This window comes from Sus scrofa, chromosome 9, assembly GCF_000003025.6.
Source record: "Sus scrofa isolate TJ Tabasco breed Duroc chromosome 9, Sscrofa11.1, whole genome shotgun sequence".
NCBI lineage: Eukaryota > Metazoa > Chordata > Mammalia > Artiodactyla > Suidae > Sus > Sus scrofa.
The window spans coordinates 19,664,807-19,685,484 of record NC_010451.4 but is presented as its reverse complement, the minus strand read 5'-3'; the positions used below and the strand labels follow the sequence as shown (position 1 = coordinate 19,685,484).

Here is a 20,678-nt window from a genome sequence, read left to right as displayed (position 1 = left end):
TTAGTCTTTTATGTTTGAAAACGACACGCTCTAGAAGTGGTATTTCCTGTGCTGTGCGTCACTCTGCCAGCAGGAAATCCTTGCCCCTGTGTGTCGCTACCCCACCAGCCCCATGTCCCCCACCCCGCAAACACACGACCACATCTAGGGTGATGGGCGTTCTTGCAGTTGATACTGTCTCAACCACAACCACATCTTAGGATTCTCAGCTGCTGCTGTCAGACCTAGTTTCTTTTAAACGAAGGCAGTTGTCATTGGAGAACTGCTTTCCAGGACCTCTGATGGCGTTTTCTGTCCGAGCAGAGGGGAAAGGAACCATTTGTCCCGGATCTACATTATACACAGAGCTTCCCATACATGCTCCCCTTTCATCCACACAACAGTGTGGCTGAACCGGCCCAACAATGAGGAAGTAGGGTGAAAGAGACCAAGCGCCCTGCAAGATCGAAGCCTTGGCTCATCCAGCTGCAAAGTCTGTGCTTCTCACACACCGTGCAGCCGCCACAGACGGGGTGGGGGTGGGGGAATCAATGATGGGTCTGCAACCCAGGCGATGCACTTTTTTTTTTTTTCTTTTCATTTTCCACTGTAAGGAGCTTGTGCAGCCTATGTCATGGTCACGCGTGTTGATGTTCAGATTCTCTATCAAAGGTTGAATGCCTTTGTAGAATGAGTAACGTGTGATAGCCATCTTAGAAATCGGAATCCTGTTTGGCTCGCTCAGGCAGGATGGGGCAAAGAACACTGGCTAGGAGTCCGGCTGGCTTCCAGTCCCAGCCCTGTGTGACCTTGTGCAAACCTCTTAACCCCTCTGGGCCTCATTTCGTGCATCCAGGGAGGCCATTTGTAACCATCTAAGGTCCCTGCCAGCTCTCATGTTCAAAACAAACATCTAAGAGTACCTTCAAATTGCATAATCTAACCATCTTGCCCAGAACGGACTTCTCAACCTCTCTGGCCAGTCTGCCGATGATCCGCCGCTGAGTAGACAATGTCAGCCAGGTCCTGCCCGTGATGTTGGGCCCTGCTTAATCGTGATCAGTAGCTGGAAGCTGGGGTGCCCTGTGTGAGCACAAGGGCGGAAAATGTTGAACCTGGGATGCAGGGCGGCACCATGGGTCTGGCTTTCCTTTGCTTGCACCCTCTCTGCACCCCGGGAGTTGACGCTGGCAGTGAGGGCTGTAGACTGAGTTTTTTATACAATTCCAAGCATATGGCTGGTATATGCAAGGTGATTCATGAATTAGTGAATGAACAGGGATGGCCTATAACCAGGCCATAATCCGGTTAAAGGAGGCAAGACGGCCACCTTTTGCAGTTGACTGAATTCTTTGTACATCAGGGTGAAGTTGTAAGGATTGAATGAGATGATGTGTGTTAAGTGCCAAGCATGAGGCCCAGAACAGAACCCATGGTTTGTGTTTTATTAGCTGAAGGAGTGGGCTGTCATCAGCATGTTCTGCCTGGCCAGCTGCCGGGATGATGTCTTTCCTGGGCTGAGGGCACTTCTTCTCCCTTCACTTCTGCCCAGCAGCCCAGGGGTGTTTTTTAGCCTCTTCTCCATGCTCAGCTCTCTCTAGGTACTGCATGCACCCAGAGAGAGGACGATAAGGAATACAGTGTGAGTGCCAAGGAAGTTACCCTTTTGTCACTTTGACCAAATGGTACAACAGCCAGAGAATCAAGTGCTAATTTGGTTGGTACCATTGGAGTTCAAGGAAAATGAGAGCTCAGTGTGGGCTGGTAGAGAAGACTTTTTTTTCCCTTAATTTCTAATTGAAGTATAGTCGATTTACATGTTACATACGTTTCGTATGAGTACTGCATTGTGACTCAGTATTTTTACAGATGAGACTCCGTTAAACGTTATTACAAGACGATGGCTGTAATTCCCTGTGCTATGCGATATATGCTTGTTGCTTATCTATTTTCTACATAGTTTGTATCTCTTAATCCCACACCTCTTATTTGCCCCTCCCCTGCTTTGGTAACCACCAGTTCGTTTCCTATATCAATGAGTCTATTTTTGTTTTGCACCAACTTGAGTATGTATTATTTTTTTAGATTCTACGTATAAGTGATATCAGACAGAATTTGTCTTTCTCTGAATTATTTCATAAGCATAATATATTTAGGTGCAGAGGAAATTTTAGTAACACCACCTAGATGGTGGCTTCTTTTTTTTTTAAATCTACATCTTTACAAAACTTGGGCTTTGATGTCATACGTAAGGATTCATCTATAAAATATTCCCAATGACTAAAATAGAAAAAGAAATTGAGGGAGATTCCTGGTAGCCTAGCAGTTAAGTATTCAGCATGGCCACTGCTGTGGCTTGGGTTCAATCCCTGGCATGGGAGCTTCTGCATGCCATAGGTGTGGCCAAAGAATAAAGAAAATTTAAAAAAATAAAGTTCCCTCCAATCCAAAAATTTAAAACAAAAAACAAGGTCCTACTGTATAGCTCAGGGAACTATATTCATTATCCTGTGATAAATCACAATGGAAACGAATGTGAAAAGTAATATATATGGATAACTGAGTCACTTTGCTGTACAGCAGAAATTAATGCAACATTGTAAATCAACTACACTTCAATAAAGTTAAAAAAAAAGAAATTGATTAACCCTCGCAATGATTATCATGTCAGGAAATATATAAATAGCACTTACTGAATTTGGAAGAATTTCCAATTCATCTGCCGCTTTAAAAGAAATATGCCTGCTTGGGTTGTGGGATGGAAATCCTGTGAAATTGGATTGTGATGATCATTATACAACTACAGATGTGATAAATTCATTTGAGTAATAAAAAAAAATTAAAAAAAAAGAAATAAAAGAAATATGCCAAAAACCCAACCTCAGTTCTTTTTTTTTTTTTTTAATCATTACTTGTGATTTCTTTATTTTCATTTTTTTACTCTTTAGGACTGAACCTGTGCCATATGGAAGTTCCCAGGCTAGGGGTCAAATTGGAGCTGCAGCTGCCGGCCCACTCCACAACCATAGCCACGCCAGAACTGAGCCACATCTGTGACCTATACCATAGCTCATGGCAACACCAGATCCTTAACCCACTGAGTGAGGCCAGGGATCAAACCCACATCCTCATGGTTCCTGGTCGGGTTCGTTAGCGCTGAGCCACGCAGGAGCTCTCCGACCTCAGTTCTTTACTCTAAGGACCTTACTGTAAGGGCCCATGTGCCTCAGGGAGCTTGACTCACACAGTACATGCTCATTGTGCACTGAAAGCTTCGTGGGACCAAAGGCCTGTAGACAGTCGTTTAGGCGGGAGCAGGACAAGAATTGCACAAGGACTCTTGTGAAGTGCCTTTCAGTTGAACGACAGAAATAAGCAAACAAATAATCTCATGAAGAGAAGTTGAGCGTTGTTTTGCTATGAGGGTTTGTGGTCTCCTTCCAAAGATGATGGCTGATGCCAATTGTTTGCTTGCTTGCTTGTTTTTTGACTGTGCTGGCGGCATGTGCAAGTTCCTGGGACAGGGACTGAGCCCGAGCCACAGCAACGATCTGGGCTGCTCCAGGGACTATGCCAGATCCTTAACCTGCTGCACCACAAGGGAACTCCCTGATGCCGTATGTCATCATGCTCTTTCCTAATCTGCCAAGAGACACGATGGTCTGTGTCATCAAGAGGGGGCACCACCGTTATGATGGAATGTGGTTCACTTAACCCCAGCAGTGGCAGGAACTCTCTTATCTCTTGGCCGGCTCACACAGGGCTGGCTGCTGAGCTTTTATTTATCAACCGATTTATTCAGTTTCTAGGTATCAATTCGGTGCCAGGTGCCAGTGTCATGAAGGTGGTTTAGAGGTGGTCCTCGCCTTCCAGGACTTTGCAGGGTTCGCAGATTTAGTGGGCCAGGGAGGTGTACAGGTAGATGATTGGAACACGGTGTGGTAAGTGCCGTTGAGGAGGACCTGGGAGCACCATATCCTTGGGAGTCAGGGAGGGCTTCCCGGCAAGGTGGCCCATGGGTCTGAGGGATGAGGGGCCATATGCTGGACGGAGAAGTGACAGAAGGATGTCCTGGGAGAATTCACATTTATTGGTCTCTTAGCAGGATCCAGGCATTGTTAAGTACTTTTAGGTGGACACCGTGTTTAATCATTCCAGAAGTCCTGCAGAGTTGGTCTTATTTCCCCCATCTTTACAAACAAGGCGATGGAAGCTTAGAAAAGTTTAGTTATCTGCCAACGGTGACATCTAGGAAGGATGGGAACTGGGATTTGGACCTCATCTGGGAAGACACCAGAGCCTAATTGCACAGGGGTCACGTGAGAGCAGTTTGGAGACCATCGAGAGGGCTGCTATCCTGGCAGGGGGAGCAGGGGAATGAGTGCTGGAAAATGAATCTAGAAAGGTAGCCTGAAGCCAGTGGTCAGGAGCCTTAAATGATGTTCCTTCATTACAAAAGCGCTGAGTAAACACCTGCTGTATTCCAGACACTAAGCAAAGATATTTTGAGTACAGGCCCTGCCCATCGGGGCTCACTGACTAGTCAAGGAGAGCTGGAAGAGTTGTGTTTTTTTTTTTCGTCTTTTTACCATTTCTTGGGCTGCTCCCACAGCATATGGAGATTCTCAGGTTAGGGATCTAGTCAGAGCTGTAGCCACCGGCCAACACCAGAGCCACAGCAGCGCGGGATCCGAGCCACGTCTGCAACCTACACCACAGCTCACGGCAACACCGGATCCTTAACCCACTGAGCAAGGCCAGGGACCTGCTACCTCGTGGTTCCTAGGTAGATTCGTTAACCATGGTGGGTACTCCTGGAAGGGCTTGTATTGGACTTGAATGTGGTCCTTCTGGGAACAGAAGGCAAAAGCTCCACCAGCAGCCCAGGATGGATTGTTTGCTCTGCTGAAAATCTAGGCAGTGGGAAATGATTAAAAATGTTGAAGAAGAATCATGACCTCTCTGGTGATTCAGAACCGTGAAGTGGTGACACCGTGTCCGTATCAGGAGTTGGTGACGGGCTCTGTGTCCAAGGGTTGTGACTGGACGTGTTTGGGACAGAGTCACTTCTCCTTGGGTAACTGGGAGAGGCGAGCACTTTCCAGCAGAGGTGGACTCCAGCTGGGAAAGAATCGCTCCAGGCGCTCTTGAGGGAGAGAAATGTACTTGCCAGCACCTAGGCAACTGTCCACCTGTCTTCCCCAGTTCTGGATATGCCTATTTGCAACCCTCACACATGGCCCCACCACCACCTTGGTGTGGTCACTATTCCCACAAGTTCTCTGGCTAAAACACTTAGACTTGCTGCTTTGAGGAAGTGTGCCTGTTCGCTTGAATGACATAAAACCCTCTTAGATCATAAAACCCTTTTAGATTTTTGTAGCACATTATCTTTCAAGAGTTCAAAATCTCCTCAAGGCTTTTTTTCCACTTTACTCTAGGTACATGTCTCTGACTAAGAAAAGACAGATTTGGCAATTCTCTGTTTATTGAGATGGATAGAGAGAGGCAAAGGTTTAAAGACTTGTTGTGTAGGACAGTATTTTTCCTCCAGTGTAAATTAGGGAGATTTTTTTTTTTAGAAGGATGGTACTTGGTTTGTTCTTTGGGTTTTACCTTTTCAAGTGAGCCTGAGTGACTGTGGAGCCCTTAAAAACAGTACCTGCACAAGTGGAATTCCCTCCTGCCTCCCATTCCCCACCTCACATAAATTTGGTCTTCTCTGATCCCAGCCTGCCTTGTTGTTGAATTCATTTCCTTCCCCAGGCTTAAGAACCAGGGACATCGTGCACTCCCCACCATAGGGTGCCAGGAAAGTCTCTGATCATCATTTTACTGAAATGGCAAGAACTGATGGCCTGATAACGTCCCCACCAGTTATTCACTGAGTGTTTATTGGATGCCAGGCATGTGCAGGGGATAGTGAACATGCATTAGCTAATTTAACCCTCCTAGCAACCCCATGAGGCAGATGACTGTTAACTAACCCGTTTTTACAGATAAGGAAACCCAAGGTTTAGGGAAGCTTACTATGTCATCTTTCTTTCCCTGGGGTGTTTGCATTTGAATGGTGGACACACAAGCCTGCGGTCAGAAAGTGAATTTGCTCTTGAGAAATCTCAGGCGTCATCTGAGGATCATGGTTTCAATCTTTGAACTTTTAAAAGTTGGCCTTGGCTTCTCTGACCTTTTGGTCAAAGGGGAGCATACACTGGCTAGTCATCTGCAAGGTTTGTGGGATCTTCTGAAATATGGAGAGTTTCATTTTGGCTGAGTGTTTACAAATTTCTTGACGCAGCGTCACAATGAACTCATTTATTTACTGTGGGTTCTTAGCAAAGTAAAGCTTTTTTTCCTTTTGGAGACATTTGCCTGAAAAAATTAAGGATGACCAGCAGCTGAAGAACATGAGTGGCCAGTGGTTTTACGAAGCCAAGGCGAAAAGGCACAGAGACAAAATCCACGGTGCAGATATCATCAGAGCATCCATGAGAAAGAAGAGGCACCAGGTAGCAGGTGAGTTGCTTTGGCTGGTGCATGTAGAGCCAGCATTTGTTTGGGAAGGACTCCTTGGGAGAAGCGAAGGGGTGTCAGGATCATCACTGAAATCTGCGGAGGGAAATCATTTAGAGGTACGCCCTGCACAGTGGGTAGTCCTCTAAGTTAGACTCTTCTTGCCAGTTTGGATGGAGGAGGGCAGGACCTAGGGACGCAGGTGGGGAAGGAGGACAAAGGCAGAGCCGTGGGCGCCATGTTGAATTGGAGTAGCGTTGGCGATTGGGGCTTATAGGGGACCTACCACCTCCTCTCTCTTTGGTTTAACTTTAGAAATTCAGAACCTTTCCTCCTGAGCAGGGTGACGGGAAGAGATTTGCATCCGTATTCAATGACCTTGACATCTGGTACTTCTTTAAAAATCAAGTACATCATTTAAGGGGCTGAGAAGACAGCCTTTGAGGGCTTCTGTGGGATTCTGTTGAATTCATTAAATATTTACCGGGTGCCTTCTCTCTAATTAACTCTGCACTGGTCAGTGTGAACTTTTACCCCCAAGAACAACCCCTTTTAGTTCTAGCCTGTACTCAGTGAGGAAAATACCTCTTCAGCATCTAATATATAATAGGCATTTAGTCTCCATTATTTCTAATTTTAGTAGCAATCCTGTAAGGCAGGTATATGGGCCGACTGCTTATTATGTGCTCTGCATTGCTCAAAGCCTGCCTGATTTGCATTCAGACCTTCGGAAATCTAGAGGGGGTACAGGTTAGTACTGGGGACTCCCTTTCCCAGCTGAAGAAACTAGACTTACATGTAAAGAGACCTGTGGGTGTGTGTATTTGAAAACTGGGAGCCTTTAGGCTGCTTCATCCTCTTAACACGGATCAGAGTATTCCTGGCATTTACTGGCTCTGTGGCCTTAGGCAAGCTTCAAGAACCCTTTTTACCTTCATTTCTCGGTCTGTAAACTTGGAAAATAGTCCCCTCCTCATAGGACAATGCATGCAAAGGACCCAGCACTGTACCTGGCGCTCAGTCATCCCTCAGTCGATGCTAATTATCCGATCGGTATGGGTAAAGGGCCTTGGGTGTTCAGAGTCATGAGAGATTATTTCTTAAAGAGGGATCCCAGAGTTTGTTTGAAGGCCCTGGCTTCTGAGCTGGCTATCGAGGAAAACAGAATTTGGATGTGCAGAGACTGAGGCAGGAGGAGGCAGTGGAGAGGAACATTCCAGAATAGAAGCATTAGTTCCCCCTTTGTATTCCGGAATCCAGCCCTGAGTCGGGCACATCGTGGCTGTTCAGTAAATACGTGGTTATGATGGTACCTTTGTCCCAGTGAGTTCTCCCTGCCCTGAGTGTCCATTGGCCACACACATTCAGTCCTGAGCCCGATTCAGGTCAGATTTACCTGAGGCAGTCGGATTGTTGCTTGTCTCTGCACATGTAAAGGAATGCCTGTGCTCTCTGGAGACTCGATTTGCGGGGAGCTAACAACGTGGGAATGTGTTGACTGCTGGCGCCGATATAATGCTGATCCCAGGTACTCAGATGCATCCAGGATGGCCTCGGTGCTCAGGGAAGGCCTGAAGTACAGGGTCCAGCCTTCAGTGATAAGACCTGCTATGAGGGCTGTAGGTTGTGGAGGTGAGAGCAAGATAACCTTCCTGTCTTTGCTGTTTCCTGTGTCAGCCGAGCAGAGTAAGGACAGAGAAAATGGGGCAAAGGAAAGCTGGGTGAATAACATCAACAAAGACGCCTTCCCGTCCCCAGAGCTGAGCGGCGTTGTGCAAGAGCCCAGAGAAGACGTAGCCCCCACAAGCCCCAGGTAAGGCAGAGCTCCTGGGGGGAGCTGCGGGTGGGCTTCGTGGCTTGGTGTGCTGTTTGCCTGCAGGTGCCAGACTGGTCTCATGGGCACAGGGCAGGGGACCTGTCTGGGAGAACTCGGGGCCCTGATGCGGACAAAGCCTGAGCACTATTCTTTCCCAGCTTCCAGAATTTCTAACAAACCTGCATATCACATAACATGGAAATGTTAAGTGGTGATTTCTTCCAGCACCAACAAACACTGGTTTCTATTCACGCTAAGGACGTCTGCATAGAGAAGGTGAAGAGGCGCTTCCCCAGTGAGTGTAGGGGAATAAGTCATTTCAGGAAAAATGAATGATGATCCAGTCAGGTGTAACAGCTTGTCGGTGCAGGAGAAGAAGCTCAAGTACAAGAACCAGACAGACGTGAATTCTAATCCCGAATAGGCCATTTACTAGTCATTTCATCTTGCCAGAGCTCTTTTCTTAACTGTAGATAAGAATCGTGCTCTATAGGAAAGGTTGTGGTGAGAATTCGTGGTTTTGTAGGTAGGATACCTGGCGCCTGGTGGGTACTCAGTGGATGCCTCTTGAGGATGTAGATTATGTTTTTCAGTCTTGATTTCTGGGTGTTTTCCATACATTTTATCAGCTGGCCGGTGCATGTACATTTGTACATTGCTTCTGCATTATAGCTCATTATGGAACTACGTTAGCACAAACCTTATGAACTATGAAGCTTTGCTTTTAGGTATCGAAGGATCTTCCCATTGGTATCCATCCCTTGGAGGTATAGTCGTTACCCTTTGGTGGGAAGGCGATTGCATTTTATCTCTGGCTCCTCAGTGAAGACAGTTCAGTTCAGAGTTTCCAACTGGAATGAAGTCAATGAATTTGCTGGTTAGGATGGTCACTGAGTCAGGGTCCAAGGCCCCTGGGAACTAGGGATGTTTCCAACATAATTTACAGGTGAGCAAATACCAGCAGGTATTTCAGGGTCAAATGTAAGTAAAATTATGTTACATGGATAATGGAAGGCTGATTCTATTTTTTTCATTTGTTTTTGTCTTTTTAGGGCTGAACCTGTGGCACACGGAGGTTCCCAGGCTAGGGGTCGAATTGGGGCTACAGCTGCCGGCCTACACCACAGCCACAGCAACGCCAGATCCGAGCCGCGTCTGTGACACACACCACAGCTCACGGCAACGCCAGATCCTTAACCCACTGAGCAAGCCAGGGATTGGACCCGCGTCCTCATGGGTACGAGTCAGGTTTGTTAACCACTGAGCCACTATAGGAACTCCAGAATGCTGGTTCTATTAAGGTACTCGTCATTTATCCATTCCCCTTTTGGCAAGGACTCACTTTGTGTTCCTGGGTGGTAAGCTGCACTGTTTCCCCTGTGGGATAATTTGTAATGTTCTGTTGTTGGCTTGAGGTTAAAACACTTGAACAGTAGCCATGGATTGATTCTGCAACCTTGCACTAGAAGTGGCTTAACTTCTTGGGTTTCTGTTTCCTAAGCTGTAAAATGGGAACGATAGTCATTTGTTACCAGGATTTTTGCAAATCTAATTAGCTACTACACATAGTTCATAGTGCATAGTAGGTGCTCAATGAATGGAAGGAAGCATGGACTCTCACTTCCATGCAGATATTTCAGGGAGCTTAAGAGAGGATGTGGGGAACACCCTACCTCCCTCCCCTTGTGACGCCCCGTTTACCAGCTGTCTGCGGCCTCCTCAGTAGGATGAAGGCCTGCCTTCCTTCCATAGGGAAAGAGGGTGCCTTGAATATTAGGAGTTCTCGTTATGACTTAGAGGATTAAGAAGCTGCCATAGTATCCATGAGGATGCAGGTTTGATCCCTGGCCTCACTCAGTGGGTTAAGGATCCAGCCTTGCCACAAGCTGTGGTGTAGATTGCTGATGTGGCTCCAGTTTGGTGTTGCTGTGGCTGTGGTATAGGCCAGCAGTGCCAGCTCCTGTTCAAACCCTAGCCTGGGAACGTCCATATGCTGCAGGTGTGGCCCTAAAAAGAAAAATAAAAAATTAGAAGCTCTGGGAGTGAGAACACAGTCATTTAGATTCACTTTCAAGGAGTGAAAGCAGCTCTCACGAGATGGGTTTGATCGGGGAGATGGGGACACCTAGGGAAAGAAGAAGGGGGCAGGAGAAGATTTGGGGGTATCAGACATAAACTTACTTCATTGCAGTTTTATGTGGGTCAAACGTCCTTTCCTTCTCCCAGGAACTCAAATCTGTAAGGGCCTAAGGGACCGAGGTCCCACTGCCCTTGGAACCTGACTGATTTTCCTGAAGACCTTGTGGCCTGGTGGGTACCCGTCCCCCTTCCTCAATTTGAGGCTGTTAATGTAGCGCCCACATTTGTATCTCTCTTGTTTGCTACATTCCTTATGTGACCTCAGACGAGCCTGTGGGGTTTCATCTGTAGATCAGAATCGAGCTGCCTCACCAGGATGTCACGAGATTAAATGGAATGAGGTGTGGGAACCACTTAGCACTTCCCACAAAGAAAGAAAATTGGCAACTTGTGGGTGGCATTATAATTATGTTATTAGAACACAGATACGCAGTCTGTCGAGAAGGCGGGAATAAGGATGGTAGACGTATCCAGCGTGCGTGGCTCACTACGTGGCATGGGTGGTGATCACCCAGAACCAAGAAGCTGCCGTCGACTTCCTCCTTTCCGTGTCAGAAACTTTGGCTTTATTCAGTGTCAGGTTCCTGCAGTGTTTCTCACCTACAGTTTAGCCCTTGGGAGCTGGGTGTGTTCAGTACATTTTGGGGCCTGCACCTTTAGACTAAGTGAACTTGAATAGAATGACTCAATACTTGTCAATATTTTCCTAGCCAGGAGTCAGAGAGAGTGAGGCCACAGTGACTGCATGTTGCAGTTTCTGAGGGAGCTTGTCTCATAGGCTCTGGGGCAAGATTCCTTCTTCCGTTGGCAGCCCGCTTCGGTGGGTTCTGCCAGTGAATCATTAAATGCTGTGGGTCTTCAGCCTGCACTCAAGCATGGGAAGCTGCCCGTGTTCTTTGGGAACTCAGCTTTGCACCTGTAGCACAAGGAAGCAGAGAGGTGGGATGAACAGAGGTTCCCTTTTGAGTCCTAGGCAAAACTCCAGTTGCTCCCAGTTCTGGCTGGGGTTACTGGTTCTCAGCAGGGTAGGCTGGGCACAAACGGTGGTAAAGGACTAGTGTTTGGGTTTGTTTTTTTTTTTTTTTTTTTTTTTTTTTTTGTCTTTTTGCCATTTCTTGGGCCACTCCCGTGGCATATGGAGGTTCCCAGGCTAGGGGTCCAATTGGAGCCGTAGCCATTGGCCTACATCAGAGCCACAGCAACGTGGGATCCGAGCTGCATCTGCTACCTACACCACAGCTCATGGCAACGCCAGATCGTTAACCCACTGAACAAGGGCAGGGATCGAACCCGCAACCTCATGGTTCCTAGTTGGATTCGTTAACCACTGCACCACGATGGGAACTCCTGTTTGGGGTTTTTAAAACAATTTTTTATTTCTAATTATCACAGAGTGAAACCTTGTATAAAATACAGTAAAAATGAATGAATACCAGAAAAATGAAATGCTGAAAACAACAAGAACTTGCAAAATAGAAACTTGCCGATCGTGTGCTAGGATGTGTCAGCAGATGGCTTTAAATAATGCTAAATGCATTCTCTTGATTTCTGTGCTATCTCCTAAACCATCAACAAACAGTTCACATACTGGCACCGATGCATGAACCACACCTTGATAGCATGTCATGCCCCCCCGCCCCCCGATAACTGTGGGATAGGCCCCCAGTCATCCACAGGACACGGCTGAGCCCAGATGGGGAGCACAGGGTAAAGATGTGAGAAACTCTCTGTGGGTCAGACTCCCGCCCCCAGTCAAATATGACACACGTATCCTGATTATAGACAGCGCTGTTCTGGGCTGGGAAGCCCCTCCTTTTTTATTTGAGGTGACTTGTTTTGTGAAACCAGTTGAGCAGCTTGGGGCAACGCTGAGGGTCCAGGAGCCTCTCTACTGACCGGGGCCTTAGATGTCCCCAGTGTTAACATTGCTTTGGGCTGAAGGAGCCTGGCAGTGGACTGACCTTTCAGTTTCTGTCTGTAATCTCTTCCAAGACAACCTCTCTGAGGACTGGTCCCTCTGGTAGCTTATACCATCTTGGCTCTGTGGCCACAGACAGGACCAGCCCAGGCCTTTAAAAAAAAAAAAAAAAAAAAAAAAAGTTCCTCAATCGTGTTCTTTTTTTTTTTTTTTTTTCCTTCTCTTTTTTTTTACAGTGCACCTGTGGCATATGGAAGTTCCTGGGCTACTGGCTGATCAGAGCTGCAGCTGCCAGCCTGTGTCACAGCCATAGCCACACCCTATCGAAGCCACATCTATGACCTATACTGCAGCTCTCAGCAATGATGGATCCTAAACCCATTGAGCGAGGCTAGGGATTGAACCTGCATCCTCATGGAGACTATGTCAGGTTCTCAACCCGCTGAGCCACAACAAATTTCTCAAGTGTGTTCTAAGCTTCCCAACTCTTCTTCTTCTGGGTCCTCCTCCCACACTTTTCAACACCCCACATTCCTCAGTTACCTTGGGGTCTGCCTTTCTCCTTTGAAAGGATCGAACATGCTTTCTGCCTGAGGCATATTTGACTTTTCACTAACTTAAGCCTGTATGGGTGAATAGTTTTGAGGCTCTTTCCTTTTCTTGATGGTTTCTAAAAGTTTGAAAAATTACCCTTAGAATGTGTCCTGATAAAGATCAGAGGCTTCAACCACAGGAAGCAAATTTGTAGGTGCAAAGGTTATCTTAGGAGCAGTGAGCATCACAGTTAGGTGGTGGTAACCTACTCTGACTGTATATGAACCAGCCCTAGTAATTTAAGATGAGAGTCAGTAAGAGGTCAGTGACTGCACAAGTAGCCTGAGCCATGGACAGAAGGGTTAAGACAGCCAGATGTAAGCCATGTAAGAGTGAGATGTGGAGGAAAATAGGACAAAGAGAAATAGGTATGATGAGTGAGGATGGAAGTATTAATTCAAAAGTTGCCTAGGTCTGGAGTTCCCATTGTGGTGCAGTGGAAACAAATCTGACTAGTAACCATGAGGTTGTGGGTTTGATCCCTGGTCTCCCTCAGTGGGTTAAGGATCCGGTATTGCTGTGAACCCTGGTGTAGGTTACAGATGTGGCTCAGATCCTGAATTGCTGTGGCTGTCACGTAGGCTGGCAGCTATAGCTCAAATTCGACCCCTAGCCTGGGAACCTCCTTTCTTAGGATGGTTTTTTAAGAAGTTAGCTAGGTTTACTTTCAGAATATTGGAAATAACGTTTAAATGTCCTTGTTTGCAGTTGATGGGAAACCCTGACTTAACATCTTGCTAGCACCCAGTAGAATAAATCATTCTGTAGGGTTACTCATTCCTTCTTCATGCACGTATTCAGTCAACAATTCCTGAGTATTTATTGCATACAAAATGGTAGCTGGGAATTCAAAGACAAAGAAGATATGGTCCCTGTCCGTGAGGAACTCATCCCAGAGATAGTCGCATTTAAGGCAATTCTTGATAGATGAGAAGGATTCTGTTAGGTAGACATGGAAAGAGGACAGTACAGACAGGGGATGACATGGGGGTCTGATATGGCTCAGCACCTGGAAGGGTCTTGTGTGATGGATATATTGCATGGGAGTGGGAAGTTACACTGGAAAAAGCAGTTGGAACCAGATTGAAAAGCCTTGAATGTTGACCAAAGGACTAGACTTTTTCCTTTAAGTCACCAGGAACTACCATATGCCTTTCTGACCAAGTTTGCTTTTTTAGCACGATGATTCTGGTCACAGTGCAGAGGAAGGGTTCAATGAAGACATAATAAGAGGAGTTCAGGTGGGAGATGGTGAGACCCTAATTAAGGGAATGGAGAAAAGAGGAAACATGACAGAATTTTAGAGATGAGGATAAAAGACATTTGAGCTGTTCGTAGGACACCCAGAGATAACTAATAATTGGTTTCGGATATGTGGGTTACTTGAGGAGAAGTTCTCTGTTGAGACCTATAGGTCAGAATTACTCAAGGAACTTTTTTTAAAAAAAAAAAAATCCAGATTCCTAGGGCTGAGTATCACTGCATTGCTGTCTTGGGTCGAGGACCTGAATCTCAATCACCACTATACCTCCCTCCTCTAACTGTGTATCTGACACACAGTAGGCTGTCACTATCTATGGAAGGAATGAATGAATGAATCCCTGTACTTTCTCTTACTGTCCTCCATCACTTACCACTACATGACGTTACATTGCATGTTTATTTTTGTGCATGTTTATTGTGCCCTCCCCTGAGATCCATGAGAAAAAGGACTTCGTTTACTGCTATATTGTATGTTGTTCACTGCCCTATTCCTGGAATGCACAACAGTGCCCACCAAGTGTCTTGTGGAATTAATGAATGCATGAAGAGTAGACAGAGAGTGAGCGATTGACTAAATGAGTGAGAATAGTTGATGAGATAATGAATTATGAGATAGAGAATGATGGCGAATGAGGGGTTGAAAAATAAACAAGTGAATAATAAATTGTCGTATGATGTGGTTTGGATCCCAGCGAGCCAGTAGAAAAAGAGAAGAAGGGAGGGAGAAAAAAAATTAAACTACAAGGTAAAGATGGCATCAGTGCATCCAGGTTTCATTGCTTTGCATTACCAAGAATTCCTCGCTGCAGGTATATCACCATGAGCTCTGGTGATTATAAAAGGTGGGGGAGAATTTGAGGGAAATTCTCAAATTTGGACAACTACAAGAGAAGAGCATTCAGGATGGAAAACTAGAAGGCTTGGCGGTAGGAGGAAGCATGGCAGCTACAGAGGTTTGTAATGTCCACACATCAAAAATATCCCTGGAAAATGTCTCCAAGTTCCTTGGCGCTGCCTTACAGAGGTGGCAGCCATCTCCACCTGGCATCATGGCCACTCTCAGACCCCTCATGAAGCCCAAGATCATCAAAAAGAGGACCAAGAAGTTCATCTGGCACCAGTCAGACCAATATGTCAAAATTAAGCGGAACTGGCAGAAACCCAGAGGCCTTAACAACAGAGTGCAGAGAAGGTTCAGGGGCCAGATCTTGATGCCCAACATTGGTTATGGGAGCAATAAGAAAACAAAGCACATGCTGCTCAGTGGCTTCCAAAAGTTTCTGGTACACGGTGTAAAGGAGCTTGACATGCTGCTGATGTGCAACAAATCTTACTGTGCTGAGATTGCTCACAGTGTCTCTTCCAAGAACCACAAAGCCATTGTGGAGAGAGCGGCCCAGCTGGCCATCAGGGTCTCCAGTCCCAATGCCAGGCTGCACAGTGAAGAAAACAAATAGACAGGAGTTCCTGTTGTGGCTCAGCAGGTTAAGCACCCAACTAGTATCCATAGGGATGCTGGTTTGATCCCCGGCCTCAGTGAGTTAAGAATCCACTGTTGCAACAAGCTGTGGCAGATGTCTATAAAACATTAATCAAGGAAATTAAAGAAGATGTAAAGAAATGGAAAGATATCCCATGCTCCTGGGTTGGAAAAATTAATATTGTAAAAATGGCCATACTACCCAAAGCAGTCTACAGATTCAATGCAATCCCTATCAAATTACCTATGACATTTTTCACAGAACTAGAACAAACAACCCCAAAATTTGTATGGAACCACAAAAGACCCAGAATTTCCAAAGCAATTCTGAAGAACAAAAACCAAGCAAGAGGCATAACTCTCCCAGGCTTCAGGCACTATTATAAAGTCATCAAGACAGTGTGGTACTGGTGCCAAAACAGACATACAGACCAATGGAACAGAGCAGAGAACCCAGAAATAAGCCCAGACACTTACGGTCAGTTAATCTTTGACAAAGGAGGCAAGAATATAAAATGGGAAAAAGAGAGTCTTTTCAGTATGTGGTGCTGGGAAACCTGGACAGCTGCATGCAGATCAATGAAACTAGAACACACCCTCACACCATGCACAAAAATAAACTCAAAATGGCTGAAAGACTTAAATGTAAGACAAGACACCATCAAACTCCTCTAAGAGAACATAGGCAAAACATTCTCTGACATCAACCTTATGAGCATTTTCTCAGGTCAGTCTCCCAAAGCAACAGAAATAAGAGCAAAAATAAACCAATGGGACCAAATCAAACTGACAAGCTTTTGCACAGCAAAGGAAACCAAAAAGAAAACAAAAATACAACTTACAGAATGGGAGAAAATAATCAACTGACAAGGGTTTAATCTCTAGCATATATAAGCAACTTATACAACTCAACAGCAAAAAAAGCCAACAACCCAATGGAAAAATGGGCAAAAGACCTGAATAGACATTTTTCCAAGGAAGATAGACAGATGGCCATCAAGTACATGAAAAAATGCTCAACATCCCTGATTATTAGAGAAATGCGAATCAAAACTACCATGAGATACCACCTCACACCAGTCAGAATGGCCATCATTAATAAGTCCACAAATAACAAATGTTGGAGAGGGTGTGGAGAAAAGGGAACCCTCTTGTACTGTTGGTGGGAATGTGAGCTGGTACAACCACTATGGAGATCAGTATGGAGATACCTTAGAAATCTATACATAGAACTACTGTATGACCCAGCAATCCCACCCTTGGACATATATCTGGACAAAACCTTCCTTAAAAAATAAACATGCACCCGCATGTTCATTGCAGCTCTATTCACAATAGCCAAGACATGGAAACAACCCAAATGTCCATTGACAAATAATTGGATTAGGAAGATGTGGTATGTATACACAATGAATACTACTCAGCCATAAAAAAGAACGAAATAATGCCATTTGCAGCACCATGGATGGAACTAAAGACTTTCATCCTGAGTGAAGTAAGTCAGAAAGAGAAAGACAAATACCACATGATATCACTTATCTGGAATCCAATATAAGACACAAGGGAACCTTTCTACAGAAAAGAAAATCATGGACTTGCAGAATAGACTTGAGGTTGCCAAGGGGAAGGGGGAGGGAACAGGGTGGTTTGGGAACTTAGGGTTAGTAGATACAAACTATTACCTCTGGAATAGATTAGCAATGAGATCCTGCTGTGTAGCACTGGGAACTATGTCTAGTCACTTACAATGGAGCATGATAATGTGAGAAAATAGAATGTGTACATGTATGTGTAACTGGGTCACCATGCTGTACAGTAGAAAAAAAAGTTGTATTGGGGAAATAACTATTAAAATATAATAATAATAAACAAAAGAAAGTGTCTCCAAAATGAGTTCAAGGGAGAACAAGAGAAAGCCTGCACCATGGTGTTTCCTTCCATGACATTGGCAGGTTTTCCTCTGGGAATTTCCTTATGAAATAGAAAATGATGAGTTTTCTTGCAAGCAAAAAGTGTGCATCTTTGTTTTTGGTAGAATTAAGAGGCTGTTTGTTTGTTAGGTCATCATAGTGAACCAAAAATGCTAGTCTTAAGCTTCACTGCCTGTGCTTCCGTGATACTCACTTCTGACACCAGTTACTCTCTTAGCCTCTGTGCAGTGGGAACCAATCGCTTAACACCTTGTTTTTAGCTCTGAAATAGTGTTGTTTTTCCCAGTAATACTCTTTTTCCTGGAAAGCTTTTGTTTGTGTATATCTATCTCCCTCTCCCAGAAGGATTAGCTACTTGCCTTCACTCTCAGTAATAGGATTAGGTTGAGGCATTTCACTTGCTCGAAAAAGCAGGGTAGAGATGAGCCAGTCTCTGGAACAATGCATTTCATCTTTGGTCCTTAGATGGATTGCAAATCCAGTGATGTGAACATTTCATTCCTTGGAGGCCTGCCCCACAGAATCACTTACGCTGAGCTCTTAAAAGAATCCTTCTTAATCCTACAGGATCTTGGATTTGCCACATCAGTTGTGGTAGCGATAGTTTCACTGTGACCTCAGAATGCCTTATGTTTGGATGGGAATGTTTCTGTTAGATAAATCTGTAGCATGAAGTATGGTAGAACCAGGGAAGTAATATTTTTTTTATCTTTTTTTTTTTTTTTTTTTTTTTTTTTTGTCCTTTTAGGCCTGCACCTGCAGCATATGGAGGTTCCCAGGTTAGGGATCGAATTGAAGCTGTAGCCATTGGCCTACACCACAGCCACAGCAAGGCAGAATCTCAGCCGCATCTGTGACCTACCCCACAGCTCACAGCAATGCCAGATTCTTAACCCACTGAGTGAGGCCAGGGATTGAATGTGCGTCTTCATGGATACTAGTCAGATTTGTTTCCAGTGAGCCATGACAGGAACTGCTATAAGTGATATTTTACTTAAGAAACGTACTGACTTGAAAAGCTGGCATAGCCCATTTCCTGATTTGCTTCACTCACTTAATCCCTAACCCATTTCTTCATGTGTTTGTACATGTGCTGAAGCCTCCCTGAGTGTAACATGTGTTAGCACAGTGCCGGAGGCTGGGGCCGGGCCCAGCAATAGCGTCCAAAGAATTCACAATCCAAAGGGAAAAATTTGCAGTAACAAACAGTGGGGAAAAAACAAACAAACAAAAAACTTGTCTAGAATCCATTAATATTTAAACTGAAAAAGACTTCAGAAGAAGCTATATCTCTTGTTAGTTTTAACTGGTTAAGGTTCAAAAACTTTTAAAAGTCGCTGGGTGTGCTTAGAAGCACTTTATGGCCGGCTGGATTATCCCGCTGCCCATGTCGGTGCAGTTCCAAGACTGCTATAAAACCCTACCTCCTTCCTCCCCAAGTGTCCCCAACACTGGACCTAACGTTATTATGCTTTTTAGTTAAGTCTTCAAAGACCTGTATTAAAATGCCAACACTTTTACAGGGGGAACCCCAACAGCAATATCCTAGTCTAATATTTTGATACTCTTCTTAAGAAGTAAACCTATTTTGTCTAAGTGCTACCTCTAGTATTGCAGGTAGTTTTTGAACGGTACCTGAGGGAAGAAATTACAGAACACAAGGTGTGAACTTCGGCTTGCCGTACAGTTTCAAGAATGCATCATATGTAATGCATTGAATATCTTTCATATGCAGGACACAACCTAAGAAGAGAAAGCTAATCCCTCTGAGAGAGATTCTAAGAAACAGAAGACACGGTGTCTGGCTATGGCGACTACGTTCTCTTAGGAAAAATAATGCTTCCCTGTATGAATATCTGATCGCATGATAACACATAGTGCCAGGCAGGGAGCAAATCCAGTTCCAAAGTACCAATAGAATGAACTGTAAGATTTAAGACAAGGAGACCCACTTCCGGCTGGGCTGAGAGGTGAGCAGTGCCACAGAGGTGAGATTTGGACTGGGCTTGGAGGTGATAGTGAGGATTTGGGTCAAGATTGCTGAGCAGGAGTTCTCGTCATGGCTCAGTGGTTAATGAATCTGACTAGGAACCATGAGGTTGTGGGTTCGATCCCTGGCCTTGCTCAGTGGGTTAAGGATCCGGTATTGCCGTGAGCTGTGGTATAGGTTGCAGATGCGGCTCAGATCCCGCACTGCTGTGGCTGTGGTGTAGGCTGGCAGCTACAGCTCCGATTAGACCCCTAGCCTGGGAACTTCCATATGCTGCAGGAGTGGCCCTAGAAAAGGCAAAAAGACAAAAAAAAAAAAAAAAAAGATTGCCGAGCAAACATTTGAAGGGGAGGTTGGAGCTAGGTTGGAGGAGACAGCAAAGGGGGCAGTGAGGTGTGCCTGGCATGAGGGCCAGCAGGAGGGAGGAGCATCTCCAGTTCCTTCCTGAGTTCAGACTCCAGCTTCCTTCCACAGGCCTTGAGGGTACGGGAGAGAGAATGAGCAGAAGAGCGACATGATCAAAGTGAGGTTTTAGCCCATTGCAGCTTAGTGGCAAAATGCCGAACGCATTAAGGGAGTGGAACTTTGGAGTCGGGAGGTCAGATGTGAGGCTAATACAGATGACAGAAATGGGTAGGGATGGAAAGGAAGTGACAGACAGGAGAGTCATTGGGAAGGAAGAATGGCCCAGACTTCACTCCAGACCTCTTTCATAAACCGCTGCTTTGCTAATGTGAGAAATCCTTGGCAGCAGCGCCCAGCAATCACCGTGATTGTCTTTGGAATCGGAGTCAGACACACCTGGCGGACATCCCCAGCTCCTTCACTAATTCTGTGACACGGAGCTGGTAACTTAACCTCTCCAAGCCTCAGTGTTCTCACAAGTAAAATGAGGAGAAGGATATGTACCTCACAGGGATGTTGCAAAGATCCACTGAGAATAAGATGGTTGCTGTAATGATGATGCCCAGTAAGAAAGAGGCAAGCAAGGAGTTCCCTGGTGGCCTAGTGATTAAGGATCTGGTGTTGTCACTGTGGTGGCACGGGTTTGATCC

At 45.4% G+C, this 20,678-nt stretch overlaps 1 protein-coding gene and 1 pseudogene across 26 annotated transcripts in view; both read left to right on the top strand.

Moving 5' to 3' along the window:
- SYTL2 (synaptotagmin like 2) overlaps positions 1–20,678 on the top strand; it is a 146,153-nt gene that overhangs the window by 77,955 nt on the left and 47,520 nt on the right. For 24 of the 26 annotated variants that reach the window (XR_002335561.1, XR_002335562.1, XM_021062588.1 and 21 more), the window contains 2 exons: positions 6,344–6,495; positions 8,170–8,305. The exons of the other annotated variants lie outside the window; for them this stretch is intronic. Coding sequence is in view for 21 of the 24 variants with exons in the window: in XM_021062588.1 (XP_020918247.1) it covers positions 6,344–6,495; positions 8,170–8,305 (288 nt within the window). In the remaining 3 variants the exon portion in view is untranslated. The remainder of the gene's footprint in view (positions 1–6,343; positions 6,496–8,169; positions 8,306–20,678) is intronic. 26 annotated transcript variants of the gene reach the window in all.
- LOC106504834 lies at positions 12,707–15,920 on the top strand (annotated as a pseudogene).